We start from the raw sequence: 26,238 nt of genomic DNA on the forward strand, positions 1-26,238 counted from the left end.
GCAAAAGTTGCTCATTCAGTCACGAGTTTGTTCCCACTAATCATGCACAGAAATAGCTTCAAAAGCATAGTTTTTAAATCACGTCCATGAAACATGATGTGAACAAGAGCCAAAATATTTACTATGGCGCTAAAGAGGTGTGCGAGACTGCAGCGTTTGCTTCAATGGTTGATACGAGAAGTATGGTCTCGTATCTGAAAAACGTGGTGTGATTGGCAAAAACAAACACCAGATGAGGGTACAGCGCCCTCAAATTATCCATAATCTGTTGAAACACTCAAATGCAAGAAAAATAGTGTTAACCAGTGTTATAGGACAGATGAGCTGGTGAACAAACTGTTACAGCAACCGACTGATAACTTGGCATAATCAGCTGACATGAGCTACTTGCAGATAAGTTGATATCAGCATTTATAGCAGCAGATAAATGACAAAACTGGGACAAAAGATCATCTGTATCCTTGATCAGGGATTCATATTTCAAATTGGCCTCACCAATGAATGTGAAGTACTAGTCTAAAGGCCTACAGTACACACTTGTATTGAAGCGCTCTCACCGTGTGATCCTTTTGTTTTTATGCCACCAGCAGTCAGCACAAGACAGTTACAAAAGTTGATATCTTATAAATTGGTAACATTTCACAGATGGGATATTTGCTGAATAGTGAAGCCTGCTATGATTTTTACCTGAGGACAACATATGGCCATCGGGTATTGCGAAGACCTGGCGTCCGTCCGTCTCCCTGTATACAGCATAAATCCAGTTCTATTAATGCCAGTTTTAAAAATCACAGGGAACATTCTTGGACAAGTTTGAAGATTGCTAACCTTGACATATTTTGAACGGTTAAAAACTCACATTGTGTGAACCTGTTCCATTTTGTTTTTGAGTGGCAGACGTGACAGCCAATCAGTCGAGCTGTACAGTGACGTCAGTGGCTGGTCTCTCCAAAATCGCTTCGTTTTGTGTGTTGATATGCATGTTTCTCATATATTATGTAAAGGCTAGCGAGAAATAAACACTTCTAAAACTGAAAATGCCGTTTTTGGAACGTAATAACACCTCTGAACTTATTTTGTGGACGTTAGCATGGTGACATCACAGGCTGGTAGCTAACTTCCTGTGGAGTTAAATTTGTCTCATTAATACCAGTAAATGCACAGAGGGTGATCTACAAATATTCCTTGATTTGCATAACTTCCACGTTTTGTCAAAAGGTCATGTACATGCAAAGCCTCCTGCAGCTGCTGTTAAAATGTAAATATTTTTTATTGACTGATTTAATAGAGGGGCTTTATTGAACATTCATACTTTTGTCCACATTAATTTTATATGTATCTGTTAATACCATTATTGTAGGTTTAAGTACGCTATTATACTTTATACACTAATTACCGTTTTTGTTTATCGTGTTAGCTTGCTGGGTATGGTTGGCTTATTAATGGCTAACTTAGCTTTTCTACTATAACTAGCTTATTTTTATTTACAATTTTTTTACATGGTGTAGATTTTTTTTAATGTCAGTTTGTGTTCTTTTAAAGATATCAGTATATAGTATCTAAGATCTTAGGTTTCCGTTTGATAGCACAATACACATAGCTTCTGTTTCTGTAATAAAATACCAGATTCATAGCTTAGCCTACTAACTATATTTAATTTTACTACTAGTCTATACACTAAATTACTTATATTACAGTCTTCTCCTGTGATGTCTTATCTTTCTTATGTCTTATTATTTATTATATTATATATACTTTTTTTTCTTGAGGTGCTTGGGTGGGTAAGGAGAGTTCCCATGGGATAATAAAGCTTTTCAACCTACCATCCCTGGTTCTCAAGACCAGGCACCTAAGTGGCTCTACTCTTTTCTACTCTCCTATTTTACTCTTCCTTTTTAGATATACCTTTTAGTCCAGTCATTTTATGAAAAAAAAAATTGCAACAGAAATGATTTTAGTGGCATTTGAACCCTGAAACTGTTTTATAAAACATACTAAAAGTCTAGAAAGATTAAAAAATCGGGAACACTCCCAAAATCCAAGATGGCCGTCCGAAAACATGCAAAAATTTCCAAAATAACTCAAATATCAATATTTAAGCACATAAATGTATTGATGTTAAATATAAACTTGGGTATTGTGGACATTTTGACACAGTTCTTGAGATACAGCCTATATGTACTTTACATACACTCAAGGATGGCAATTTGGTTTGTGTCCTATTGCATTAAAAATATTGCAGTTAAGGCCCATAAATACATTGAAGCTGAATATAAACTTGTGCATTGTGGACATTTTGGCACCAAAAAAATAGCTGTAGCTATTACAGTTTTTGAGATATGACAAAATACATCTACACTTGACAAAAATTGACGAAATTGAGCATTATGTTGAAAACTAAGTTCATTGTTCACCTGCATCCCCACCGCTGAGGCCATCTCAGCTGTGAGGCAGAGACTGCTGGAGGATGTCTCTACCTGAAAGGACCAAACTCACACCAGACCACATCTACCAACTCTTGGAGATCTGTCTTAACACCACGTATTTCCTGTTTAGGGGGAATTACTACAGGCAGATCCATGGTTGTGCGATGGGGTCTCCGGTGTCCCGCATTGTGGCCAATCTGTACATGGAGTGAGTGGAGAAGACAGCCTTGACGTCGTTCACGGGCATCTCTCCCAGTCACTGGTTCAGATATGTCGATGACACATGGGTTAAAATCGAGCAAGAGGAGGTCGAGGACTTTACAGAACACATCAATTCGGTGGATTCCAATATCAAGTGCACACGTGAGGATGCCGGAAACAACCATTTAGCCTTCTTGGACTGTGATGTTACGATTGGAGAGAACAGGCAGCTCCAGACAGAGGTTTACGGAAAACCCACTCACACTGACCAATATCTGCTCTTTGGCTCAAACCACCCCCTTGAACACAAGCTCGGGGTGATCAGGACTCTTCAACACAGAGCCCTACAGGTGCCCACAACTGCAGAGGGAAGGGCTAAAGAACAACAACTTGTACGGAAAGCCCTCACACTATGTGGGTACCCACGATGGTCCCTGGACAAAGTGCAGAAGTCCCAGAAAACAGAGACCAGATAGACAGGAGACGGAGACAAGAAGAAGAGTGTCTCTCCCTTATTTAGAAGGAGTAAGGGAAAAACTACAGAGGATCTTCAGACAGCACAAAATCCCAGTTTACTTTAAACCGGTTAACACCTTGAGACAGAAATTAGTTCACCCTAAGGACAGGATCCCTAGTTACAGAGCAATGTAGTGTATTATATCAGATGTCAGGAAAACTGTAATGAACACTACATAGGTGAGACTAAGCAACCTTTAAACAAGAGGCTATACCAGCACCGCAGAGAGGTCCCCAGTGGACCTCAGTCTGCAGTTCATCTCCACCTGAAAGACACTAACCACACATTTGAGGATAAGGAAGTTAAAATCTTAGCCAGAGAGAAGAAATGGTTTGAGAGAGGTGTCAAGGTAGCATTCTTTGTAAAAGAGTTGAAATCCAGCCTTAACCAGGGGGCGGGTCTCGGACACGCTTTGTCCCCTGTTTACAATGGGGTACTAGGGTCAAAGCAGTTTCAGTCTTTTGTTCATGGTAATGAGTCATTCACATCATCAGGAGAGGCTTCCATCCCATCATTAGGAGAGTGCTAACTAGAGCACAATAGGTGCTAATTAGAGCTATTGTTTAGTCACTAGACTATAGCAGTCGGCCTCTCGGTAGGAGGGGTCTGGTTAGGTTAAACTCCAGCTTTTGTTGGCTTCTGGTTTATTCTTCTCTACAAGAGTCAAGACAGAAGTCAGACTACCAGAGCAAGAATTTTAGCTGAGGAAGCTTCTGTGATTTGAAGCGAAACGTCCTCACGTCAAGCAACCCAGTCCAGTTGAAGATTCAAACTTCTCTACTTTGAAAACTAAGTACCATTTCTGACATGTTCATCTAAAGAAGGTAATCTTTTTGAGTCAATATTTCACTGGAATATGAATAGAGAAGTTACTCATATTATGTATAATAGAGTGGATGTCGGTGCACAACCAGGGCATACTGGTGACACCACTGTTGTGTGGACAACCTGGAGAAAGCCTCTGTTCTCTCAGATACAGGCGCTTTTGTGATAAGGTTGAAACAAAGACAACTCGTGCAGCCACAGTGCCACCCACTTCGGCAGCTGCCAAGTTTCATAGTCTGAGAGTTTACTTGCAAGTTCAATCAATCAATCAATTTTATTTATATTGCGCCAAATCACAACAAACAGTTGCTTTATATTGTAAGGCAAGGCCATACAATAATTACGTAAAAACCCCAATGGTCAAAACGACCCCCTGTGAGCAACCACTTGGCGACAGTGGGAAGGAAAAACTCCCTTTTAACAAGAAGAAACCTCCAGCAGAACCAGGCTCAGGGAGGGGCACTCTTCTGCTGGGACTGGTTGGGGCTGAGGCAGAGAACCAGGAAAAAGACATGCTGTGAAGGGGAGCAGAGATCAATCACTAATGATTAAATGCAGAGTGGTGCATACAGAGCAAAATGAGAAAGAAACACTCAGTGCAAGTTCAGCAATGGAAAGGTGAAGATGGTGACAACATGCCATTGCAAGAATGGGGATGGAAAGTTTCTGATAGTCAGGTTGTCCCAATCATGACTGAATTGCAAGCAGCACCAGATTCTCTTTTGCATGCTGTGAGATGTAACTGCAGTACTGACTGTAGTACATTGCGATGTACATGTCGCAAACTTAACTTAGATTGCTCAGCAGCGTGTGGCAACTGCAGAGGTACAGGGTGTACAAATGCAGGCCAACTCGATGATAACCAGGATGAGACTGAAATTTGAACAAGTAAAATTTCGACTGTCATGATGTACACAATACTGATTTCACCTGAACCTTTATTATTATCATGCTTCATTGGTTTTACTGTAAAATTAGTGTGATTACATCTGTCATTAAAAAAGTTAGTGCAGCTGACAAGCACTAAGAATATTATTACATTCTTTAAATGAACATTTCAGAACAGTTACTTGGTTTCAACATAGCAATGTCACCATTTTTAGCCAAGTGTAGATGGCTTATGTGCTGTATCTCAAAAACTGTAAGAGCTACAGCCATTCTTTTGGTGCTAAAATGTCCAATACACAAGTTTATATTCAACTTCAATACATTTCTGGGCCTTAACTGCAAAATATCTAACGTAATAGGACACAAACCAAATTGTCGTCCTTGAGTGTATGTAAAACTACAAATACACTGTATCTCAAGAACCATTACAGATAGACTTAATTTTGGTGTCAAAATGTCCACAATACCAGTTTATATTTAACATCAATACATTTATGTGCTTAAATATTGATATTTTTTGAGTTTTTTTTTTAGGAAAAAACAAATTTTTGCATGTTTTAGGGTGGTCATCTTGGATTTTGGGAGTGTTCCCGATTTTTTTTTTTTTTTTTTTTTTTTTCTTTCAAATCTTTCTAGACTTTTAGTATGTTTTATAAAACAGTTTCATGGTTCAAATGCCACCAAAATCATTTCTGCTGCAATTTGTTCTGGGTCAAACCATAAAATAACTGGACTATTTATATACTACCATAGTTCTACCTTAGAATTGGAATATAATATATAAGATATACCTTTCTGAATTTTTATGTAGAAATTGTATTTAAGACAACAGGATCTTAATAATTAAACTGCAAATTATAAAGAACACAATGCTCATGCAGCCGAGGGCATTTTAAATCTGTACAGACTGATATCTTATGAAGTGGTCATTTTTGCAAAGTCAGATTCTTAAATTTGACAAAAGATTGAAGGTGGTCTGGCATAGCCTTCAAAGGATGTCAAAACAACCACTTAATGAGCTGTAAATCTAGTAACTTCGGCCAATGACTGTGATGTAATCGCATTCAATAAGGCTTCATGAAAAAAGTTTACAATTTAGTCTCATCACAGTTGGAAAAACCATAAAGGCACCTTGACACTTGCACGAATTTGATCCCCGCTCTGCCACACAATCAGTCATGCCAATGAGTCCCACTTGGAGCCCCACTTTATAAAATAATAATTTCATAGCCGATGATGCATTTGCTCTCAGAACCTAGCTGATGAACCCATTCTCTCATTGCACCTAACGAGAACGCATTTGGGATCTTGTCTTTTATTTATTTTTATTTATGTGTGTGTGTATATATGTGTGTGTGTATGTATACGAGGTCTTTGATAAAACTAACGGACGTTTTTATTTTTTCAAAAACTATATGGATTTGAATCGTGCGATTACATCAGACAACCTTGAACCCTCGTGCGCTTGCGTGAGTTTTTTCACACCTGTCGGTTACGTCATTCGCCTGTGGGCTGGCTTTGAGTGAGGAGTGGTCCACCCCTCCCGTCGGAATCTCTGTCTGAGAATTTCCTGAGAGACTGACTCTTTGCTTGATCAAAATTTTTCCCAAAACTGAGGCACATCGAAGTGGACATCATTCGGGAATTTCAGCTGGTTTTCTGTGAAAATTTTAATGGCTGAGAGATTGACTGTTGCTGTCGCTTTAAGGACTGCCCACGGAGCAGGACGTCGCGACGCGCCCTGAGCTGCCCCTGTCTGCCTGTTTCGAGCTGAAAGCTTCCAAATTTAAGCGTCTGTTGACCCAGGACGTCGTGAGAGAACAGAGAACTTTCAGAAGAGGTCGGGATCAGCAGTTTATCCGGACATTCCACTGTTAAAGGAGATTTTATTAATGAAAGACGTGCGGACGGGTCCGCGCGTCGGGACACAGCCGGCGCGGTGCGGTGGCACAGGAAAAACACCTGCGTGTTAACATTTGTAAAAACCAGGGGGCTTTTGATGGCTTTCAGTTGAGTATCTGAGAAATTGTTTAACAGCTGGACATGTTCCAACTTGTCCTTAAGGCTTCCAACGGAGGTGTTTTTCCTGTGGCAGCGCCGGCTGAGTCCCAGCGCATGGACCCGTCTGCACTTTCTTTCATTACAAAATCTCCTTTAACAGTGGAATGTCTGGATAAACTGCTGATCCCGACCTCGTCTGAAAGTTCTCTGTTCTCTCAAGATGTCCTGGGTCAACAGAGGCTTAAATTTGGAAGCTTTCAGCTCGAAACAGGCAGACAGCGGCGGCTCAGGGCGCGTCGCGATGTCCCGCTCCGTGGGCAGTCCTTAAAGCGACAGCAACAGTCCATAATCTCTCATCAGCTGTTAAAATTTTCACAGAACCAGCTGAATTTCTCGAATGATGTCCACTTCGATGTGCCTCACAGTTCTGGAAAAAATTTTGATCAAGCAAAGCGTCAGTCTCTCAGGAAGTTCTCAGACAAAGAGATTCCGACGGGAGGGGTGGACCACTCCTCACTCAAAGCCAGCCCACAGGCGAATGACGTAACCGACAGGCGTGAAAAAACTCTCGCATGCCCACAAGGGTTCAAGCTTGTCTGATGTAATTGCACGTGATTCAAATCCATATAGTTTTTGAAAAAAATAAAAAGGTTTGATACTTTTCTAACAGACCTCGTGTGTGTGTGTGTGTGTGTGTGTGTGTGTGTATATATGTATATATAGTAATGGATGGTAAAACAATTGCATTTTCTTTCCTTATGAGTGACATAATGTATCTGTAAAGTTATGTCTATTATAGATGTAACAACTCATCTCAATTTCAACGTCAGATGTGCTGCGCGCAACAACGGCGTTTTTGAATAGGTTGCGCAATGTTCACGACCAGTTTGTGCTAGATGTTTTGAACATTCCAAAATTTTTTGTGCACTGGCACATAGCCGGGCGCAGTTTACGATTGGTTTACTCATTGGCACAGAAAATTGGGTGCCAATGCTGGAATCAAATTTGTGCAAGTGTCAGGGTGCCTTAACAGACACCCTCTGCCTCACTTCATTAAAGCTACAGAGTCTAAGTTTTGAGGAAGAGAATGCTGCAGGCCATCAAATATTGTTCAGGGCTGCCACAATCTGGTTATTAAACCACATTATTTGAGCTTGTATGTACAATTTTCATCATTTATTTCAGAAAATCTAAAATGAAGAGTGGCGGGGGTGTTATGTCACAAATTTAATTTGTCTTTCTATTAAAGCTGTATGTTGTAGCTTCATTCAGGTACAGAAAAGGAACTGGTTAATCTTTGAACATTAACTTGTCAACAGTGTGTATGCAAACATCTGACCTCAGTTGTATAATGCTGCTTTAGCAGTTGGAATGAAACTGCTTTAACAGCTACGCTGAGTAAAGGATACTTTCATATGTTGGGTGAGAAAGGAGAGAACAAGGGACACTTAATTTTCCACACTTCAGTTTGGCGTTGTTTATGTATGTAATTTTTCTGTCTAATATTGCAAGTTCAGTGGTGTCTGTCTGAAATGTTGTTGCCTCCTGAATCAGCGCTGTAGGCTGGTGACATTTGTCCGGAGCTTTACCAGTGGATACAGCTGTTGAATTTGTACTCAACACGTCATTTCAGTTGGGTCTGAAAAGGCTTTTGTTGTCACATGGGCAGCCTGTTGTGTGCGTGGAAAGCAAAAGGCCTTTTGTGTGGTTTTCAACAATCACTGAAGATTCATGAAGGGCTCCAACAGGTACCAGTGCTGCCACTGGCAGATGTTAATGTTCACTAATAATTTAATATATTACCATTCCTTTAATTGGTATGGGGGCAGGGGGTAGAAGCACCAACAAAGGTGGAGGTAGGACCCTTTCATCTTTGCATTATTTTATTTATTTCTTCTGCACTAGTCATTGGGAACCCTAAACCAGGAGGAGTTGAAGTGTGAAATTTACAGGGTTGGAAAAGGTCAGGGGGGAAAAGTTTTACACAAAAATGGCTGGTGGAAAAACACTAGGTGGTGCGATGAATAACGAAAAACCTTTTTAGCAAAATGACTTACAATAACTTTAAATGCATAAGAAAAACATATACCCTTGCAATCACCAGAGTAAACTCTGTCAAACCATAAATAAGGCCTCATTTAAAAAAAAAAAATTAGTTTATTATCCCTGGCCGCATGCCGAAATTGGCCCGCATCAGGTTTTTTGTTGTTGTCCGAACTTCATTGAGAGCGGTACACCTGGTGTAAGAACTGACACGTATGCTTTGGCCGAAGATAGCTGATGTTTACCAAGCCAGGCTGCACGTTTTTTTCTTCGTTTGTTTTTCTGGTAGGATACTTCTGGTGTTGCAGAAGAACCCCCCCCACACACACACACACACAAATTGGTCCACCCTGCCTTCAGTGCGCATGCCTCAGTTCAGAGCGTCAGCAGCATTTCACTGATTGCCTCGTTTCTCATTAAAACAGCCTTGTTTCTGCTTACAACTGACTTTAGAATGATTCAAAAGGTTTTACTTTGTCATCTGATGGTTAATAATCACATTATTCCCTTTGATCACTTTGGATGTAAAGAGTCAGTCATGTGCAGTGAAGGCAAGGCAGACCTCTTTTTTTTTTTTTTTTGAGGCACAGTTCGGTCAGTTACACCGGCATATTACAAAGGGAAGTTTCATTTCCCAACTTTAAAATTTTACTGTGTTCTTTCTCTGTTTCTTAAAAAATAGTCAGTCTGTCCTAATCACTTGTTCCTGATGTCAACGATGATAAATGGTTTTGTTTTTTATGGGACCTAAATGGACTGAAAACCTTTCATTTCTTGCTCTGTTTGCAATCTTCATGACTTTGAGTTTGACTGTGTGATTAGCTTTATTTTATGATGGGTTTTCTCATTAATGTGATTACCGAAGGGCATGAAATTTAGCAGGTATATGCTTTTCATCTGTTAGATCCACAGTACCGATGTTGGTGGAACTGCTCTGCTGGATGGTACCGTAAAGCATATTTTCATATTTATTTGCATTTCAAAGCGTAAATGATCCAAATTTCATGTAGCTTTTCGAGAGTCCTACACTGTACTGTTGTACTGTCAGACCAAACATGAATCACCTTTTAAAAAAAAAAATCACTTTATAACAGCTGAAACAACTCAATGGTTGTACCAAATTCTGACAAACTTGCTTCAAACAGGATAGTTTATGGTGTGTACACCACTGTACAAGCTCTGTACATAAAAATTAAAAACCTTTAAACACTGGCAAAAAGACTAATAAATTTTGATCCATCAGTTGTACATAGGAAATCATTATACTGTTGCAGTCAGTTTAGGCTATGCCTCCTGCACCTAGATTTTTTTCCCACAGTATTGCAAAAAAAAAATTTAAATAAACTTTTACAGGTTCCTTGACTATAATGGGATTACCAAATGGCATGAAATTTGGCAGGCTGGTAGAGGACAGTACAACTTAGCCGTATACAGGAAACGGCTGGTTAAAAACCACTAGTCCACGACTGGCCTGGAATACAAACAATGCATTTTTAACTAAATGAAAGGTGGACTTTGTGCTACTGCATGCTCCTGTGTGGTCCCTGCTTGGGGCAGGCCTGGGTCTGCAGTGGAACAGCGGAAGTGCTTGAAAGTGTAATATGTCTGCAAATATAGCTTATTTAATAATAATAATAAAGTCAGTGTAAAGCCTAACTAGTAGCCTTAAAACACATTGGTACCCAACTTGTAGTTGATGTGCTCTCTTAAATGGTGTTCCTTTCACTAAGAAACATGCAAGGCTCAGCAAGGACATCAGTCTCCCTTTAACAATATAAAATTCACTCAAACATTTATATGCATTGTTTGCCAAGCCGCATGGCTTCTGGTGAGTATGAATATTGAATAACTGGGATTCCATTCAACAGTTCATCCATCACATGAATTCCTGGAAGAGGTCAAAATGAAGGCGCTCCTTTAGCCCCTTGATAGAATGTTATATGGAATTACATTGCATGGGCTGACAGAAATCACTTTTTTGTATGCTCTGTTTTTATGTTGTTAGCCCCCCCCCCCCCCCCCACACACACACACACAGAGGTAATTGTTTAGTTCTCCTATAAAGCAGTCATTTTCAGACTTGTATGAGCCAAAAAAATGTGCTGAATATGTTCATCCCACCCTGAGCAATTGCTTGTTGGGTTTTTGAGAATGTGCTTCAAAAGTTAGTGAGGGGAATAAACATCACATGGAATAATTCCAACAACAAAATGTCCAAATAATCTATGCATTGGTGGAACTCATGCTGCTTTAATGTTGCTCTGACATTTAGCGTCACTAATCAGTCATGGGTTGTTTGGGGGAGGAGCCAAGTGGTATTTGCTTTCACTTCAGTCCAGATGGTTATGGAATGCCACCCTGCAAATGGTGCATGCACACTCAGTTTTCAAGTTGGCAATAGGCTGACTTTAGTATGGATTGCCATATTAAAAATGATAAATGATAAACTACAAATTAACTAAAGCAGCAGTCATGGCCCATCACTTCTGTTGTATGTTGTACGAGGTCTGTCAATAAAGTAACGGTCCTTTTAATTTTTTTTTTTCAAAAACTATATGGATTTCATTCATATGTTTTTACGTCAGACATGCTTGAACCCTCGTGCGCATGCATGAGTTTTTCCTCGCCTGTCGGTGATGTCATTCGCCTTTGAGCAGCCTTGGGATGGAGTGGTCCCGCCCCCTCGTCGGATTTTCATTGTGTGGAAATGGCGGAATGAAAAGGACTTTTTTTCCATCAGACTTTTTTCAGAAGCTGTTAGACTGGCACCTGGAAACCATTTGAAAAATTTATCTGGCTTTCGGTGAAAATTTTACAGGCTTCACAGAGGATGACTGTTACTACAGCTTTAAGGACGCTCAGCGCAAAACGCTCCGAGCTGCGGCGACGCGGCACGAGCCACCGGACCACTTCTAAATGGATGGCTCTGTGGATACGAGACTGTTGTGTGCTCTTTCTCTGGTTATCACAAGAGCTGGACATCAGCCATTTTCCGGCAGATTTCACTTTTAACAAGAGATTTTGTCATGGAAAGCCGCGCAGAGGCTTCGCGCGTCACAACCGATTCGCTGAGACAAAGGAACACCTCCGTTTCGGAGTGTTAGAGGACAAGTTTGGACATGTCTATCTCGGCTTTCAATGCTTACCAGTCCAGTAAGTATCAATGAAATTGTGGAGAGCTGGACATGTCCAAACTTGCCCTCTGACACGCCGAAACGGAGATGTTCCTTTGTCTCGCTTCCAAAGCGAATCTGTCTTTACGCGCGAAGCCTCCGCACGGCTTTCCATGACAAAATCTCTTGTTAAAAGTGAAATCTGCCGGAAAATGGCTGATGTCCAGCTCTTGTGATAACCAGAGAGAGCACACGACGGTCTCGTATCCACAGAGCCATCCATTTAGAAATGGTCCGGTGGCTTGTTTTGCGCCGAGCATCCTTAAAGGGGTCCTTAAAGCTGTAGTTAAAGTCCTTATTCTCTGTGAAGCCCGTAAAATTTTCACCGAAAGCCAGATAAATTTTTTTGAATGGTTTCCAGGTGCCAGTCTCTAACAGCTTCTGAAAAAAGTCTAATGGAAAAAAGTCCTTTTCATTCCGCCATTTCCAGACAATGAAAATCCGACGAGGGGGCGGGACCACTCCTTCCCAAGGCGTGCTCACAGGCGAATGACGTAACCGACAGGCGTGGAAAAACTCACGCATACGCACGAGGGTTCAAGCATGTCTGACGTAAAAACATATGAATGAAATCCATATAGTTTTTGGAAAAAATAAAATAGACAGTTACTTTATTGACAGATCTCGTATGTTTTTAGTCTCTCTTACCATCAGCATAGATTCAATGGCTTCTGAGCTAATGTTTAAAACTGGTATTTCATGCATATATATTGTAACAATATATTATACAACAATATACTTGTAACGTTGGCATCTGCAAACATCCAGACTTCCAAACTTCCAGGTGGAGGTTATTTGGTCAGCTATAACCCCTTTTTTTTTTTTTTTTTTTTTTCTCTTCTCCCAATTTGTGTATTTGATAACTAAAATCCAGTGGATGCATTTTGTCGGATTTTTGTAGGTCTTTGGAACATAAAGCAGTTTTGGTTAAGGCTTCCTGAACTTAACAGCTTGCCTAATAACAAAGCTATAATCTTAATTTGCATTTCTTGGTGTTCACCTTAAAGGAAGTCCAGGGCAGTCAAAATTCTGACCGCCCTTGTCTGACAGGTGGGAGAGGTAACAAATGTGATTATGACCAGTTTGTAATTGTAGTAGTTTCAGTTTGAGGGGGGAGGGGAGGGGAGGGGGGGCACCACCACTCTTTCATGCAAAATGAAGTTATTGCTGTTATCACATGAATTTTGGGGTACTAATCCTTGGCACACTTGAGTAATAAGTTCAGTGCTGATTCATGATCATTAACAGCCACACCCAAGTTTGCCACATCACACTGTGCCTCTTTGTAAATGTTTGTAAAGTTTTTCCTCAGCCCTGCCTCCTCACTGTTCATTGCCCCTCTGATATTTTCATTCTTCTCAGTTTGGGGTTAGAATAAGAAACTGATAAAACATTGAAGTGTTGCGCATATTTTTTTTTTCTCTCCCCCTGTTTGTATAATGTCTCATGAATGTAACCTCTTAAAGCTTTCTTGTCTTTTTCTTCCTCTTCAGACTTGATTCGGTGCACAAATGAGATGAATGTGAACATCCCTCAGCTGGCAGACACACTGTTTGAGAGGACCACCAACACCAGCTGGGTGGTTGTCTTCAAGTCCCTGACTGCCACGCACCATCTGATGGTCTACGGTAACGAGGTCAGGATTTTAATGACTGTTCTCTCCATTTTTGTCTGTGCCAACTTGACGGAATATGCCAGTTTTATAACTTGGTACCATTTTGAAAGGGGATTTGACACACAAAGTGTTAGTGATGCTCACTGCACAGTTAACTTGTTCCATTCAGTTGTTTTGAAAGTTGTGTTTAAAGCACAGATTTGCTCGTACATTTCCCCCCTTTCTTCCTTCAGAGATTTATACAGTATCTGGCTTCAAGAAACACACTATTCAACCTCAGCAATTTTTTGGACAAAAGTGGCCTCCAAGGTAAATTGCAACACTGTATACAGTGACTTTGGTTCAGCCCTCCTATTTGTGAAGACTCACCCATGTTTGCATTGTAGGATATGATATGTCAACATTCATCAGGAGGTATAGTCGCTACCTGAATGAGAAGGCAGTGTCCTACAGACAAGTTGCTTTTGACTTTACAAAAGTCAAAAGAGGGTAAGAAGGATTTTTTTTTTTTTTGGTCTTAATTCTTGTCACTATAAATAACAGATATTTGTATTCCAGAAATCTTGTCCTGTCTGGCACCTTGGCAATTATTTTCTTTTGTGCGTGTTTTGAATGGGACTTAAAATGTCTTTCCCGTGCATTTTTAAAAAGTAGTTGTACATGTACTAACTCTATGCTGTTGCATTTTGAAACTGTTGTAGTTGTACATGTACTGATTCTATGCTGTTGCATTTTGAAACTGTTGATGCAATATTGAAACCATTGGTAATGGTCATGCCTTTCTCTTATTCTGCTCTCCAGAACAATGTTCTGAAACTTGGGTGTTGCAGAGGGTTTGAAATGGACAATGTAACAATATTTTTTAATTGTAAATGGAGAACTTTCTTGTCCAAACTGTCCAAATTCTTGCCCGCCCCCCCACCACACACACACTTGGTTTACAGGAATATTTGAGTTCCATTCCTTCCGTTTACTACCGAATAGCAAAACGGGGCACATTTTGAAGCATTATAGTAACACCTTGATCCCTCTTAGTCAGTCTTAATTGGTATACATATACGCACCAGATTTGAAATCTGCATCCAGTCTTTCAACCGTTTAAAAAAAAAAAAATCATCCAGATTGTTGATGGTACATGATAACTTCCAGATATTTGTAGTCTTAAACAGCTTCAGTCATATTCAAACTACTTGAAATGGGGATTCTTAGTGACTACGGCTTGAAACTTGATCGTGTGCCTTTGGGGTAAAAATATGAAGCCGAAGCAGTGTTTGTTGCAGATTTTTGTTCAGAGTTGAACAGCTTGAACATATCTTGCTGAAGGCGCAGCGCTTTTCTTTTGTTTCCAGCAGATTGTCAGGTCTGCACTTAAGCCAACCAGCCAACCAAGCCAGGTCAGCACTTTATAAAGCAGCCTGTTAGATGTGAAATAGCCCTGTTAGAGTTGTTGAAATCAGTTAAATAAATAGTTGATATCTTGTACAAACTGACACAAACCCATTTAAAATCTTGAATGCACATTAATTGGTAAGATTGGAACAACTAATGAACGTCATTAGTCAGTCAGGTAACATTAGTCATCAACTAGTCGGTGACTAAATTGACATTGAATGAATTAAGCCAGTTTCGAATCTTCATGGTGAAACTCAAATGTGATATTTATTTTAACAAATATAAACACAAAATCACAAATGCAAAAAACAGAATTAGCCTGAAGACAATAGGTGCATTCATTTACAAGGAATAGACTGTCTATTTCAGCTGACTAAGTCACCTGCCAAAGTTTACACACTTTCTTCACTGAGTGAAAGGAGTAGTGGCAGCTCCAGCATCTATCTATTGTCTATTCTTTTAAGGGTTAAATGAACGTAATAGTTTTCAACTAGTCGACTAGCTAACTAACTAGCTGAAACAAATAGAATTTTGGTTTTTAAGTAGAGCTACTCATTATCAAAATGCTTTGAATATTGTTTGTCAGGTATGAATAATTTTGGGAGTAAATACAGTAACACAGCCCAGGCAGCACTATGGTTCAATACTTGGCACTCTTGCCTAACAGGTCTATGCATCTTTTTTTTTTTTTTTTTTTTTAAAGATATATAGTCCCAAATCAAAACAAAGCTGTCTCAAGGCGCTTCACACAAGTAAAGTCTAACCTCACTAACCCCTAGAGCAAGCACACAAGTGACAGTGGTAAGGAAAAAACTCAAGCAGACCAGACTCGGGGTGACCCACTGCTTATGCAATTCTAAGTTACAACAGTTACATTCAATTCCACCCATTCTCAACTTTTTCGTGTGTCGAGTCAGCATGTTCTGTCCGCGTCTGTGGGTTTCTGCTGGATGCCCTGGGTTCCTTCCCACCATCAAGACACGCAAAGCAATAGGGTCTGCTTCTTTCTCTGCTCTTTACCAAAGCAGTATCTCAATATCTGGAGGTATCTCAATATCTGGAGGTCTCTGGACTACAGACTGTATCTGTCCTCTGCTCCTAGTGGTTGGATTGTGCCTAACTACTAGTTAGGACTGGTTAAATGCAGACAATGTTTTTGTTGTATGTACAGTGACTAATTAGGGAATAACCCTGTTGTGTCTGATTTGCCGACGTTGATGCTGGATTTTACGGTCGCAAATTGAGTTTTAACGCGTCACTGGTAAAACTGAATTTGTAACCAGCACTAACGTCGGCAAATCATCACACAATGGAGTTATTTCCATTGCAATCCAGTTCCATTGTTTGCACTGTTTATTTTTCTGTAAGTAATTCGGTCGACCCAAGCTTACCGTAGAAACTATCTTTATGCCAAAATGGGTATTCTGTGAGTAGTCCCGCAGATTTCTCCGTCTCATCAACTGCATTGAGTAATTCTCTATCAAAATCCACATCAATACTTTTGTATGATAGATTAAATTCACCCATTTCTGCATTGTCATCGCTCCACCAGTTTCTCAACACCATTGACATCTGCGTAGCAACATGGTCAGGGCACGGAGTAATACATCAAATGTGAAATGGTTGAATATTTTTGCCACAGTCAACGCAATATTTTATGGTCGGAAATCTCACACGATTAACCAATCAGATTTGCGAACAAATTTTATTGGATTAGAATGGTGCTTCTTAAGAATTGGTTTAGCTCAACTGTAAATATTGCAAATATTTAAACATATTTGCTGTGACTTGGAGTTTATCAGAAGTATCATCCTTTTTTACCTTTCATATTAATTTGAATACAAACTGCACTAAAAATGTGAAGTGTTAATGTTGAGGTATGTGCTCAAGTTCTTCCTGTTCTGTTTCCACAGGTCTGATGGAGTGATGAGAACCATGAACACAGAGAAGCTCCTCAAGACCATCCCCATCATCCAAAATCAAATGGATGTGTTGCTTGATTTCAATGTGAGTACTCATTAGATTTAATTTGGCATCATGAATAAGTCTTCAATATGTCTAAGAAAACTGTCTTTTCAGGTCAATGCCAATGAGCTCACAAATGGTGTGATCAACGCAGCTTTCATGCTTCTGTTCAAAGATGCCATAAGACTGTTTGCAGCCTACAATGAGGGCATAATTAACCTCCTTGGTAAGAATGACATGTTATGTGAACTGTACCTTCTTCTGCAGTACAGTGGAAGGTCACTACAAATGTTGACAACTTCCAATTACTGATTATGTTCTTCCAGGTGACCTTGTAGTTACTCAACATTATGCAATCAGTGGGAATAATCTTGAAGAAATTCATTAGTATTTCCATCAATACAGTTACTCATTAATTAAAAACAGACTATTGGAAAACCTGATGGTTTTGTGTATGTGTAAAACTCTAATACCCCCATCACACATAGCCAGAATGACAAAACAGCGCACATCTGAAAAGTGTCGGGTTTCCGTTCCAATATGTTCTGGGCGCCATCGATGGGACACCTATCCAACAGTGGTCCATGTGCAGTCTGAGGATCATCTGACAGCAATGTACATATTCTGAAACCTTGAAATGGGTCTGGCACGGCAAAGCCTGCCAGTATGACCTGCATGTACCACGTACAATAATGTCCTCCCCCCCCCCAGTGCAAAGGAATTGTTGAAATGTATGTGGCACGCTTCATCATAATTATGAATTATCATGTACAGTGAATGTGAACAGCGGCTATCAAGCCGAAAGCACCATGCACTGCTGTGCACACGCCACCGCAAATCTTAACAGGCTGTTATATCCACAATAGACCTTACAGTATAGATATTTGTCCATTCCTTCCCATGGGTGATGTAAATAATATGAACGATTGTCTCCATCATATCTGTATATACCACAGGCAGCTGTGCCTCTCTGTGGTGTGCAGTAACGCGTCAGGCTCAGAGCTGAACGGATCTCACCCCTGTAATGTGATTACTTTATAACTCTATAGGAGATATGACATGGAACTGTTGTACCAGGCCATGACAACATTAATAAACATGAATCTCACCTCCAACAGCGGTCCAGGAGCGCAGTGCGGCCATGGAGCCAGGACCGGAGCTTGTGGTTAAAATCCTCTCACCTGGCTGCTGTGTGCTGGAATCGACCACAGCAAAAATAAATCCCATGTGATAATCCAACCATCGCCCTGTCCAGAGTTGCATTGTGCTGCTGAAGTGAGCCAAAACAAATAAAAGAAAAGAAATTGAAGTTCCCTGGAAAGGCTGCGTCTGATGCATGGGACAGCATCGTCCACTGCCAGCAGTGTCTAACAGCTGGCAACGGCGCGTGCACACATAGCTGCTCATTCACCCATTGTGAACACACACCCAGCGATCACATCAGTCCAGCACCTCTGCTGTAAGCGCACAGGCATGTGAGGTCAGTAGCGCTGTGGAGGACGAGCGCAGATGTGATTGCATGACTGAGCGAGTGACCACACCATGCCGACTTTGGCACATTGCGTGAGTCCGGTCCAGATGTTGGTTGTACTCCGATGTTGAGTACTGGCAGGGGCTGTGCAAAGGGAGGAACACAGCGCCCCCTTCCACCCCGGTCCTGTGTTTGCCATCCAGACGTTTGGACATCGGGCAGTCTGCAGCGCCTTTTATGGCCAGTCTGTGTCATCTACCTGTTGTCTACATGTGCTTTGGATGCTGTCATGCAGGTGTGGACAAGGTAATCTGATGTGTTCTGACACTGCTGACCACTCCTTTTCCTCCCGACTGCGTTGGATTATGGCAATATTTGCCGTGTTAGGCTGGTTCCTGCACATTCTTGCTACTGTGTGATTGGGGGCTTAACAAGCTTATTTTGGATTTTTGCAGAAGCTGCAAAAACTTACAAATGTAAATGTGCGAATTTGCTTCATGCTGTTTTGGGATGGCGTAATACACTGCTCATTATCTACTGTGGCAAATTGGCCCCACCTTGGTTATTACATTACAGTATTCACCTTATTCAGCCCCGCCCACTTTTACAACAGAGGCATTTCCGTTTTGTCTTAGGACTTCTGCTGAGCGATGTTTTCAGTATAGAACAATGGAAGTCATTCCATGGGTAGAAACAAAGCCTTTTTAAAAAGCTCAAAGAGAACAGCTCTGGCTCACCCACGGGTCATAACAGAGTGGGAAGATGACATGAAAAAGTGGCCCTCGATTATATTTAACTACTTTGTCACTCGGCGTGGACGGTTTTGCTATGAGGAACGCAGTGGCACGAAGCTCGTATAAAAGCACAATCAAGTTAAAATACTACCAGACATGTAGTACCACCATAATGCCAAGATAATGTAACGTTAATATACGTATGGTGTTATTTCATGCAGTGATTGGTTGTATCAATTCCAGAAAATGAGTAAATTAGATAGCATCTAACACTACAAACACAGCTTACGTTTGTCTCACCCATTTGCTTGACAAAAAGGTGAATAAGAAACAAGTGTGTTTGCATTGTCTAAACTGTGACTGACTGTCACATCTTCATGTTATTGAGTATACAGCCTTAGATTTATTTGCAGGAATGTTTCAGGCCTCAAGTGTTACCATCTTAAATCATTGTGTGGGGCTTTACATTTTTAATGTGTGGGGGTAACTCCCTTTTAGAGCCAACCTCAAGTAGCCAATCAAGAAACCTCCACTTTTGCTTCCTTTAACTGGACCACAGGCTAGTGCTTAATAAATGTCAGTTGTCACAAGATATTTTTTTATATATATGATCAAATGTGGTGTTTTTTTTTTTTTAATCTGACTTAAAATTTCTCACTTACATGCATTTTGTTTCCACTATGGGCAGCTCCCTCACAGTACAGCTGCCAAATCTATGAGCATTATGTGATTTTTGTTCATTGGCTAATGCAATAAATGTGGAGTGTTGGATGAGTGAATAAATATTATGGGGTATATGAATCATCAATTCTCAGAGCCGTTTAAATTGGGGCAAAAAGAGGATGTGGAGGTTCATGATTCCAGTTGCCCTGGGCTACAAAGATGGGTCTTGTATCCAGGCAACCAGATAACTAATCATGTCACCATATGACTTCAACTAAATCTGTACAGAGAACTGTGATTTGGGTTGTTGGTTGACACTACCCCCAAAACATTCTCATTAGATCTTTTAGCCAGCTCTTGTGACATGTTTCAATCAGAACTACCCTCTATTTCACCCAGGTTGTGATGTAGATTTACAAGGAATCTACACTAATGGTAACAGCATTGGTATTCTGATTGCCTTCCATTGGTTGGTGTGGGTCGTAAAGCCTCCGTCCCACTGCATAATAAGCTATGAATAATGAGCCACGCATGGGTGTTTCGGCGACTACTCGAAGAATGATCCACATATCCTCTGTGTGCCTCTCTGTACCTCACATGTGCCAAGTATCAGCCTCGAGTGAGCCACAAGTGACCTGTCCTTTGAGCCCTGTCCAGCCTCAAATGGCTTATGTCGCTGCATATGATCCACGTCAAGCCACATATGATCTGTGTAATGTGACGTTGGTGCACGTTTAGGCATGGGTTTGGTCCAAACCTCCAGCCTTCCTGCACTTGGTCCCTTTTTAAAGTGTGGGTTTTCAATTCACAGCATCTGTACAGTCCGGCCAGTGTGTGCATCCATGCACCAGGCTGCTGTTCACCTGTGTTCCAGAGTCATTAAATGCACCAGACCAGCTAGAACCAAACCACACGTTCCTGGACAGTCACCTCTGCACTTCTTCTCGCTGACTTTATTTCTTCCACGGCTTTACAGTCATTTTGACACATGATCCAACTTTTAACTTTGTTCTTCCGTTATTGTCTGCAGAATCGCTCTTTTGCGAGCATAAATGCATGTCTTGAGCACGACTCCATTATAACAAGATGTTAAATCTGTCATAAATATACTTTTACAGCTGCTTATAAAGAAGGCACAAACATGCAACTGTTTTATCAAGCTATTAAAATATAAACATTACAAAATTACCTTTTAGGCTGTTCCAAATATGTTCTTCACCTTAGCGCACGAGACAAGAAAAAAGCTCCAACTGTCCTCGGTGATTCCAGAAGCGATTAGAGGTGTCTTCAGCATCCTAGCTCTGACAGAAAATGATTAATCCGCTACAAAATAATTATTTTATATACAGCACCTGGTGCACAAAGCAGATGGGATTGTAGTGTGCAAGATGGCTGAGCCTCACCACAAACGTGTCTCTAAAAATCCTCGTTTGTCTTCGTAGTACCTCTTACACAAACTGCCCCACGCTGTTGTTGCTGAATTTTGAACTTATTCAAATTAGCGCCACGCTCAGATGAGCCTCGTTAGCTGACTGTTCTGCCTCTGAGCCACTATTCTCCCACAGTTGTTGAATAACTGGACTTGTACCAAAGAAAAACATGCTACGTAGCTCATTATTCATCTTTCATTATTCGGTGGGACCAGGGCTAAATGGTGTTTCCTATTTTACTCCATTAAAGTAGCTACACACTCTGAATGCCTTTCTTGATTCAAATCATTTTCTCAACCTTCACCTTTGCTGTTATGTTAACAGAGAAGTACTTTGACATGAAGAAAATCCAGTGTAAAGAAGGCCTTGATATCTACAAGAAATTCCTTACACGAATGACCAGAATCTCAGAGTTCCTCAAAGTAGCAGAGGTAAACCTGTTTATCTGAGATCATAAGTGTGTATAAGATGAATGTCTGGAGGGTTTTTATTCTGACCTCTATTGTTTTGCATATGCACAGCAAGTGGGAATTGATCGAGGAGACATCCCGGACTTGTCTCAGGTAGGAAATGCAACTATTTGCTGAAAATCACAATTCAGCACCTTTGTAGTTGCACTGAGCAACTATTTATCCAAACTTTACACCTTTCACATCTAGAATGGCTTTGCTTTTCAATAAAGTGGCCAAATTTTGTGAAATATAAATTTTTTGCACATCATAATAAGCTTTGGTAGAAACTGAGCAGCTTCTGTTTTTGGAGTACAAAACTCACTTTTTTTGTTGTTTTTAATATAAATTAACCTTGTAGCACTAAATGAAAGGAGTTCAGAAAGTCCAATCTGTCCAGTAACTCAGGTTGAGTCTTTGGAAGTTGGTATACAACCCCTGGCAAAAATTATGGAATCACCGGCCTCGGAGGATGTTCATTCAGTTGTTTAATTTTGTAGAAAAAAAAGCAGATCACAGACATGACACAAAACTACAGTCATTTCAAATGGCAACTTTCTGGCTTTAAGAAACACTATAAGAAATCAGGAAAAAAGATTGTGGCAGTCAGTAACAGTTACTTTTTTAGACCAAGCAGAGGGAAAAAAAATATGGACTCACTCAATTCTGAGGAATAAATTATGGAATCACCCTGTAAATTTTCATCCCCAAAACTAACACCTGCATCATATCAGATCTGCTCATTAGTCTGCATCTAAAAAGGAGTGATCACACCTTGGAGAGCTGTTGCACCAAGTGGACTGACATGAATCATGGCTCCAACATGACAGATGTCAATTGAAACAAAGGAGAGGATTATCAAACTCTTAAAAGAGGGTAAATCATCACGCAATGTTGCAAAAGATATTGGTTGTTCACAGTCAGCTGTGTCTAAACTCTGGACCAAATACAAACAACATGGGAAGGTTGGGAAGACAGAAAACGTAAAGCAATATGTCTCAAAAATCAATCAATTCAATCAATCAATTTTTTTTATATATAGCGCCAAATCACAACAAACAGTTGCCCCAAGGCGCCTTATATTGTAAGGCAAGGCCATACAATAATTATGTAAAACCCCAACGGTCAAAACGACCCCCTGTGAGCAAGCACTTGGCTACAGTGGGAAGGAAAAACTCCCTTTTAACAGGAAGAAACCTCCAGCAGAACCAGGCTCAGGGAGGGGCAGTCTTCTGCTGGGACTGGTTGGGGCTGAGGGAGAGAACCAGGAAAAAGACATGCTGTGGAGGGGAGCAGAGATCGATCACTAATGATTAAATGCAGAGTGGTAAAAATGCACAACAAAACAAATGAGGAACGAATGGGAGGAAACTGGAGTCAACATCTGTGACCGAACTGTAAGAAACCACCTAAAGGAAATGGGATTTACATACAGAAAAGCTGAACGAAAGCCATCATTAACACCTAAACAGAAAAAACAAGGTTACAATGGGCTAAGGAAAAGCAATCGTGGACTGTGGATGACTGGATGAAAGTCATATTCAGTGATGAATCTTGAATCTGCATTGGGCAAGGTGATGATGCTGGAACTTTTGTTTGGTGCCTTTCCAATGAGATTTATAAAGATGACTGCCTGCAGAGAACATGTAAATGTCCACAGTCATTGATGATATGGGGCTGCATGTCAGGTAAAGGCACTGGGGAGATGGCTGTCATTACATCATCAATAAATGCACAAGTTTACGTTGATATCTTATCCCATCAATTGAAAGGATGTTTGGGGATGATATCATTTCTCAAGATGATAATGCATCTTGCCATAGAGCAAAAACTGAAAACATTCCTTGCAAAAAGACACATAGGGTCAATGTCATGGCCTGCAAATAGTCTGGATCTTAATCCAATTGAAAATCTTTGGTGGAAGTTGAAGAAAATGGTCCATGACAAGGTTCGAACCTGCAAAGCTGATCTGGCAACAGCAATCAGAGAAAGTTGGAGCCAGATTGATGAAGAGTACTATTTGTCACTCATTAAGTCCATGCCTCATAGACTGCAAGCTGTTATAAAAGCCAGAGGTGGTGCAACAAAATAATAGTGACATGTTGGAGCGTTCTTTTGTTTTTCATGATTCCATAATTTTTTCCTCAGAATTGAGTGATTCCATATTTTTTCCCCCTGTTTGGTCTAAAAAAAAGTAACCGTTACTAACTGCCACAATTATTTTTCCTGATTTCTTATAGTGTTTCTTAAAGCCAGAAAGTTGACATTTGAAATGACTTTAGTTTTGTGTCATGTCTGTGATCTGCTTTTTTTCTACAAAATTAAACTGAATGAACATCCTCCGAGGCCGGTGATTCCATAATTTTTGTCAGGGGTTGTATGTGACACCACCGCAAGAACATCACATTCTGTCCAGACCTATGGTAGATAATACTTTGCACAAGTTTAAGGTTTGGCTCCATGATGCTGGTTATGGTCGGTGTGTGCGTTTTGTTTAGTTTTTTTAAGCCAATTGTTATATATTCTAGTTATAGTTTTAAAGATTTTACCATATAGATGCTAAATTAAACTGTAGGAGCATGTACTGGTGCCACATTGACACCACAGATCTTCTTTGGGTCTTGGATGCTCCCCCTAGGCAGACAACAGGTTGTTTAGTGATAAACAGACAATGAATAAACTTCATTAGTCCATCAAGTCTTTTAAGGTCAAACCACAAGCTTTAGCTAACTTTCTTTTTCACTAACTCATTGTAATTGGACTGATTTGTACAAGATGTTTAAAGCATTTTTCATTATTATTTTTTTATTTCTTGTAGTAAGCAAAGTAATCTGATGCACAATGAATATTGTTTGCTTGCATGTCCAAATGGATTTAGTGGCAGTCATGAAAAGAAATTCCAAAATTTGGCTGGGACTGACCTTTTACATGCTGCTACCCCCTGTAGCTTCAAGACTAACTGGGTTTAACACCAATGCTGTGCACGCAAGAGAGGCAGTGCATGTCACCATTATTGCACTTGCTGTACCAACACCTAATTTGAACTCACTCCTGACCTTGCACGTTATACAGCAAATAAAGGTGTGAATCATCTTGTTTTATTGGACAGTATTAGATATGGGGAACTCCAGCTTGTTGAGATGCTTTAATTTGTTCAAATCTGTTCCTTGTATTTTTACTAGGATTTGGTAACTAGAGTAGCTTGACTTTAATCTAGTGGTGTGTTTTTTTTTTTTTTTTTTTTCTTCAACATGTTTCTTTATTGATAGCTTGACAGGTACCACCTTTATTTTCTGTATCTTTCCCTTCTGTCTCTGTTTTCAGTTCACAGTCTGTGTAAGTATCTTTACCTTTTTTCTCTCTATCTGTCACTGTATTTGAGTTACTTTGTTTGGCAATAACTTGGCATGCTTCGTTGTCTTTAGAAGACATCTTATGTTAGTCTCTGGTGTGTCAGGCTTTGAGACTGACTGTATGTCATTGACACTTGTTTAGGCCCCCAGCAGCCTGCTGGAAGCCCTGGAGCAGCACCTGGCCTCTTTAGAGGGGAAGAAAGTCAAAGATTCCACAGCAGCCAGCAGGTATTTCTCCTTCCTCTGTGACATTGGTGTGGGACCATGCCAGAATTAAAGGTTTAAGTGAATGCCCACCAGAAGCTGTTTTCTGTGACTGTGTAGAACACATTTTAAGAAGGCTGGACTGATAACTCTCAGTAGTCTGTGTACATTTGCTGTGTCTGAATGTGTAAAAATTCTTTACAGCACTGAATTTTAATGGTCTCAAATAATCATAAATTCTTTACTGTAACTTCCAGAACTGTAACACCTATTAAACACCAGATGTTTATGTTGCGTTGTATACTGTTAGAATTTTTGTACAATAGATTTTTATTTAATAACTCTAACATGTTCAGCTGACAGTCTGATTTCAGTTAAGGGGTGTGAAAACAGAGGTGACAAACATAATTAACTTGCAATGTGCATTTGTGAGCAAATGTCAAGTGGTCAAGTGCACTCAAAGGATGTGTTAACTTAATATAAACAGCTCTCGTCACTAAAACATTGAATCAATTTGTTTTCATTTATACGAGGTCTGTTAGAAAAGTATCTGACCTTTGTTATTTTTTGCAAAAACCTGAATCACGTGTGCTTGCATGAGCCAACCTTGAACCTTCGTGTGCATGCATGAATTTTTTCACACCTGTCGATTGCGTCATCTTTCCTTTTTGCTAAAGTTTCTAGTTGGGGCTGGATCGGGTGACCCTGAACCATCCCTTAGTTATGCTGCTATAGACTTAGACTGCTGGGGGGTTCCCATGATGCACTGAGTGTTTCTTTCTCTTTTTGCTCTGTATGCACCACTCTGCATTTAATCATTAGTGATTGATCTCTGCTCTCTTCCACAGCATGTCTTTTTCCTGAGTCTCTCCCCTCAGCCCCAACCAG

General features: G+C 40.3%; 1 protein-coding gene across 20 annotated transcripts in view; it reads left to right on the plus strand.

Annotated features, from left to right (window-relative positions):
* The window catches only part of picalma (phosphatidylinositol binding clathrin assembly protein a), a 125,681-nt gene that overhangs the window by 32,450 nt on the left and 66,993 nt on the right, over window positions 1-26,238 (plus strand). For 14 of the 20 annotated variants that reach the window (XM_034178822.1, XM_034178829.1, XM_034178825.1 and 11 more), the window contains exons 3-11: window positions 13,568-13,710; window positions 13,923-13,998; window positions 14,076-14,178; window positions 16,995-17,088; window positions 17,161-17,272; window positions 21,669-21,775; window positions 21,866-21,907; window positions 25,118-25,129; window positions 25,289-25,374. In XM_034178822.1, coding sequence (XP_034034713.1) covers window positions 13,568-13,710; window positions 13,923-13,998; window positions 14,076-14,178; window positions 16,995-17,088; window positions 17,161-17,272; window positions 21,669-21,775; window positions 21,866-21,907; window positions 25,118-25,129; window positions 25,289-25,374 — 775 coding nt within the window. The remainder of the gene's footprint in view (window positions 1-13,567; window positions 13,711-13,922; window positions 13,999-14,075; window positions 14,179-16,994; window positions 17,089-17,160; window positions 17,273-21,668; window positions 21,776-21,865; window positions 21,908-25,117; window positions 25,130-25,288; window positions 25,375-26,238) is intronic. The other 6 variants (XM_034178826.1, XM_034178842.1, XM_034178838.1 and 3 more) reach the window with 1 other exon arrangement.

This window comes from Thalassophryne amazonica, chromosome 9 (genome assembly GCF_902500255.1).
Source record: "Thalassophryne amazonica chromosome 9, fThaAma1.1, whole genome shotgun sequence".
Lineage (NCBI taxonomy): Eukaryota > Metazoa > Chordata > Actinopteri > Batrachoidiformes > Batrachoididae > Thalassophryne > Thalassophryne amazonica.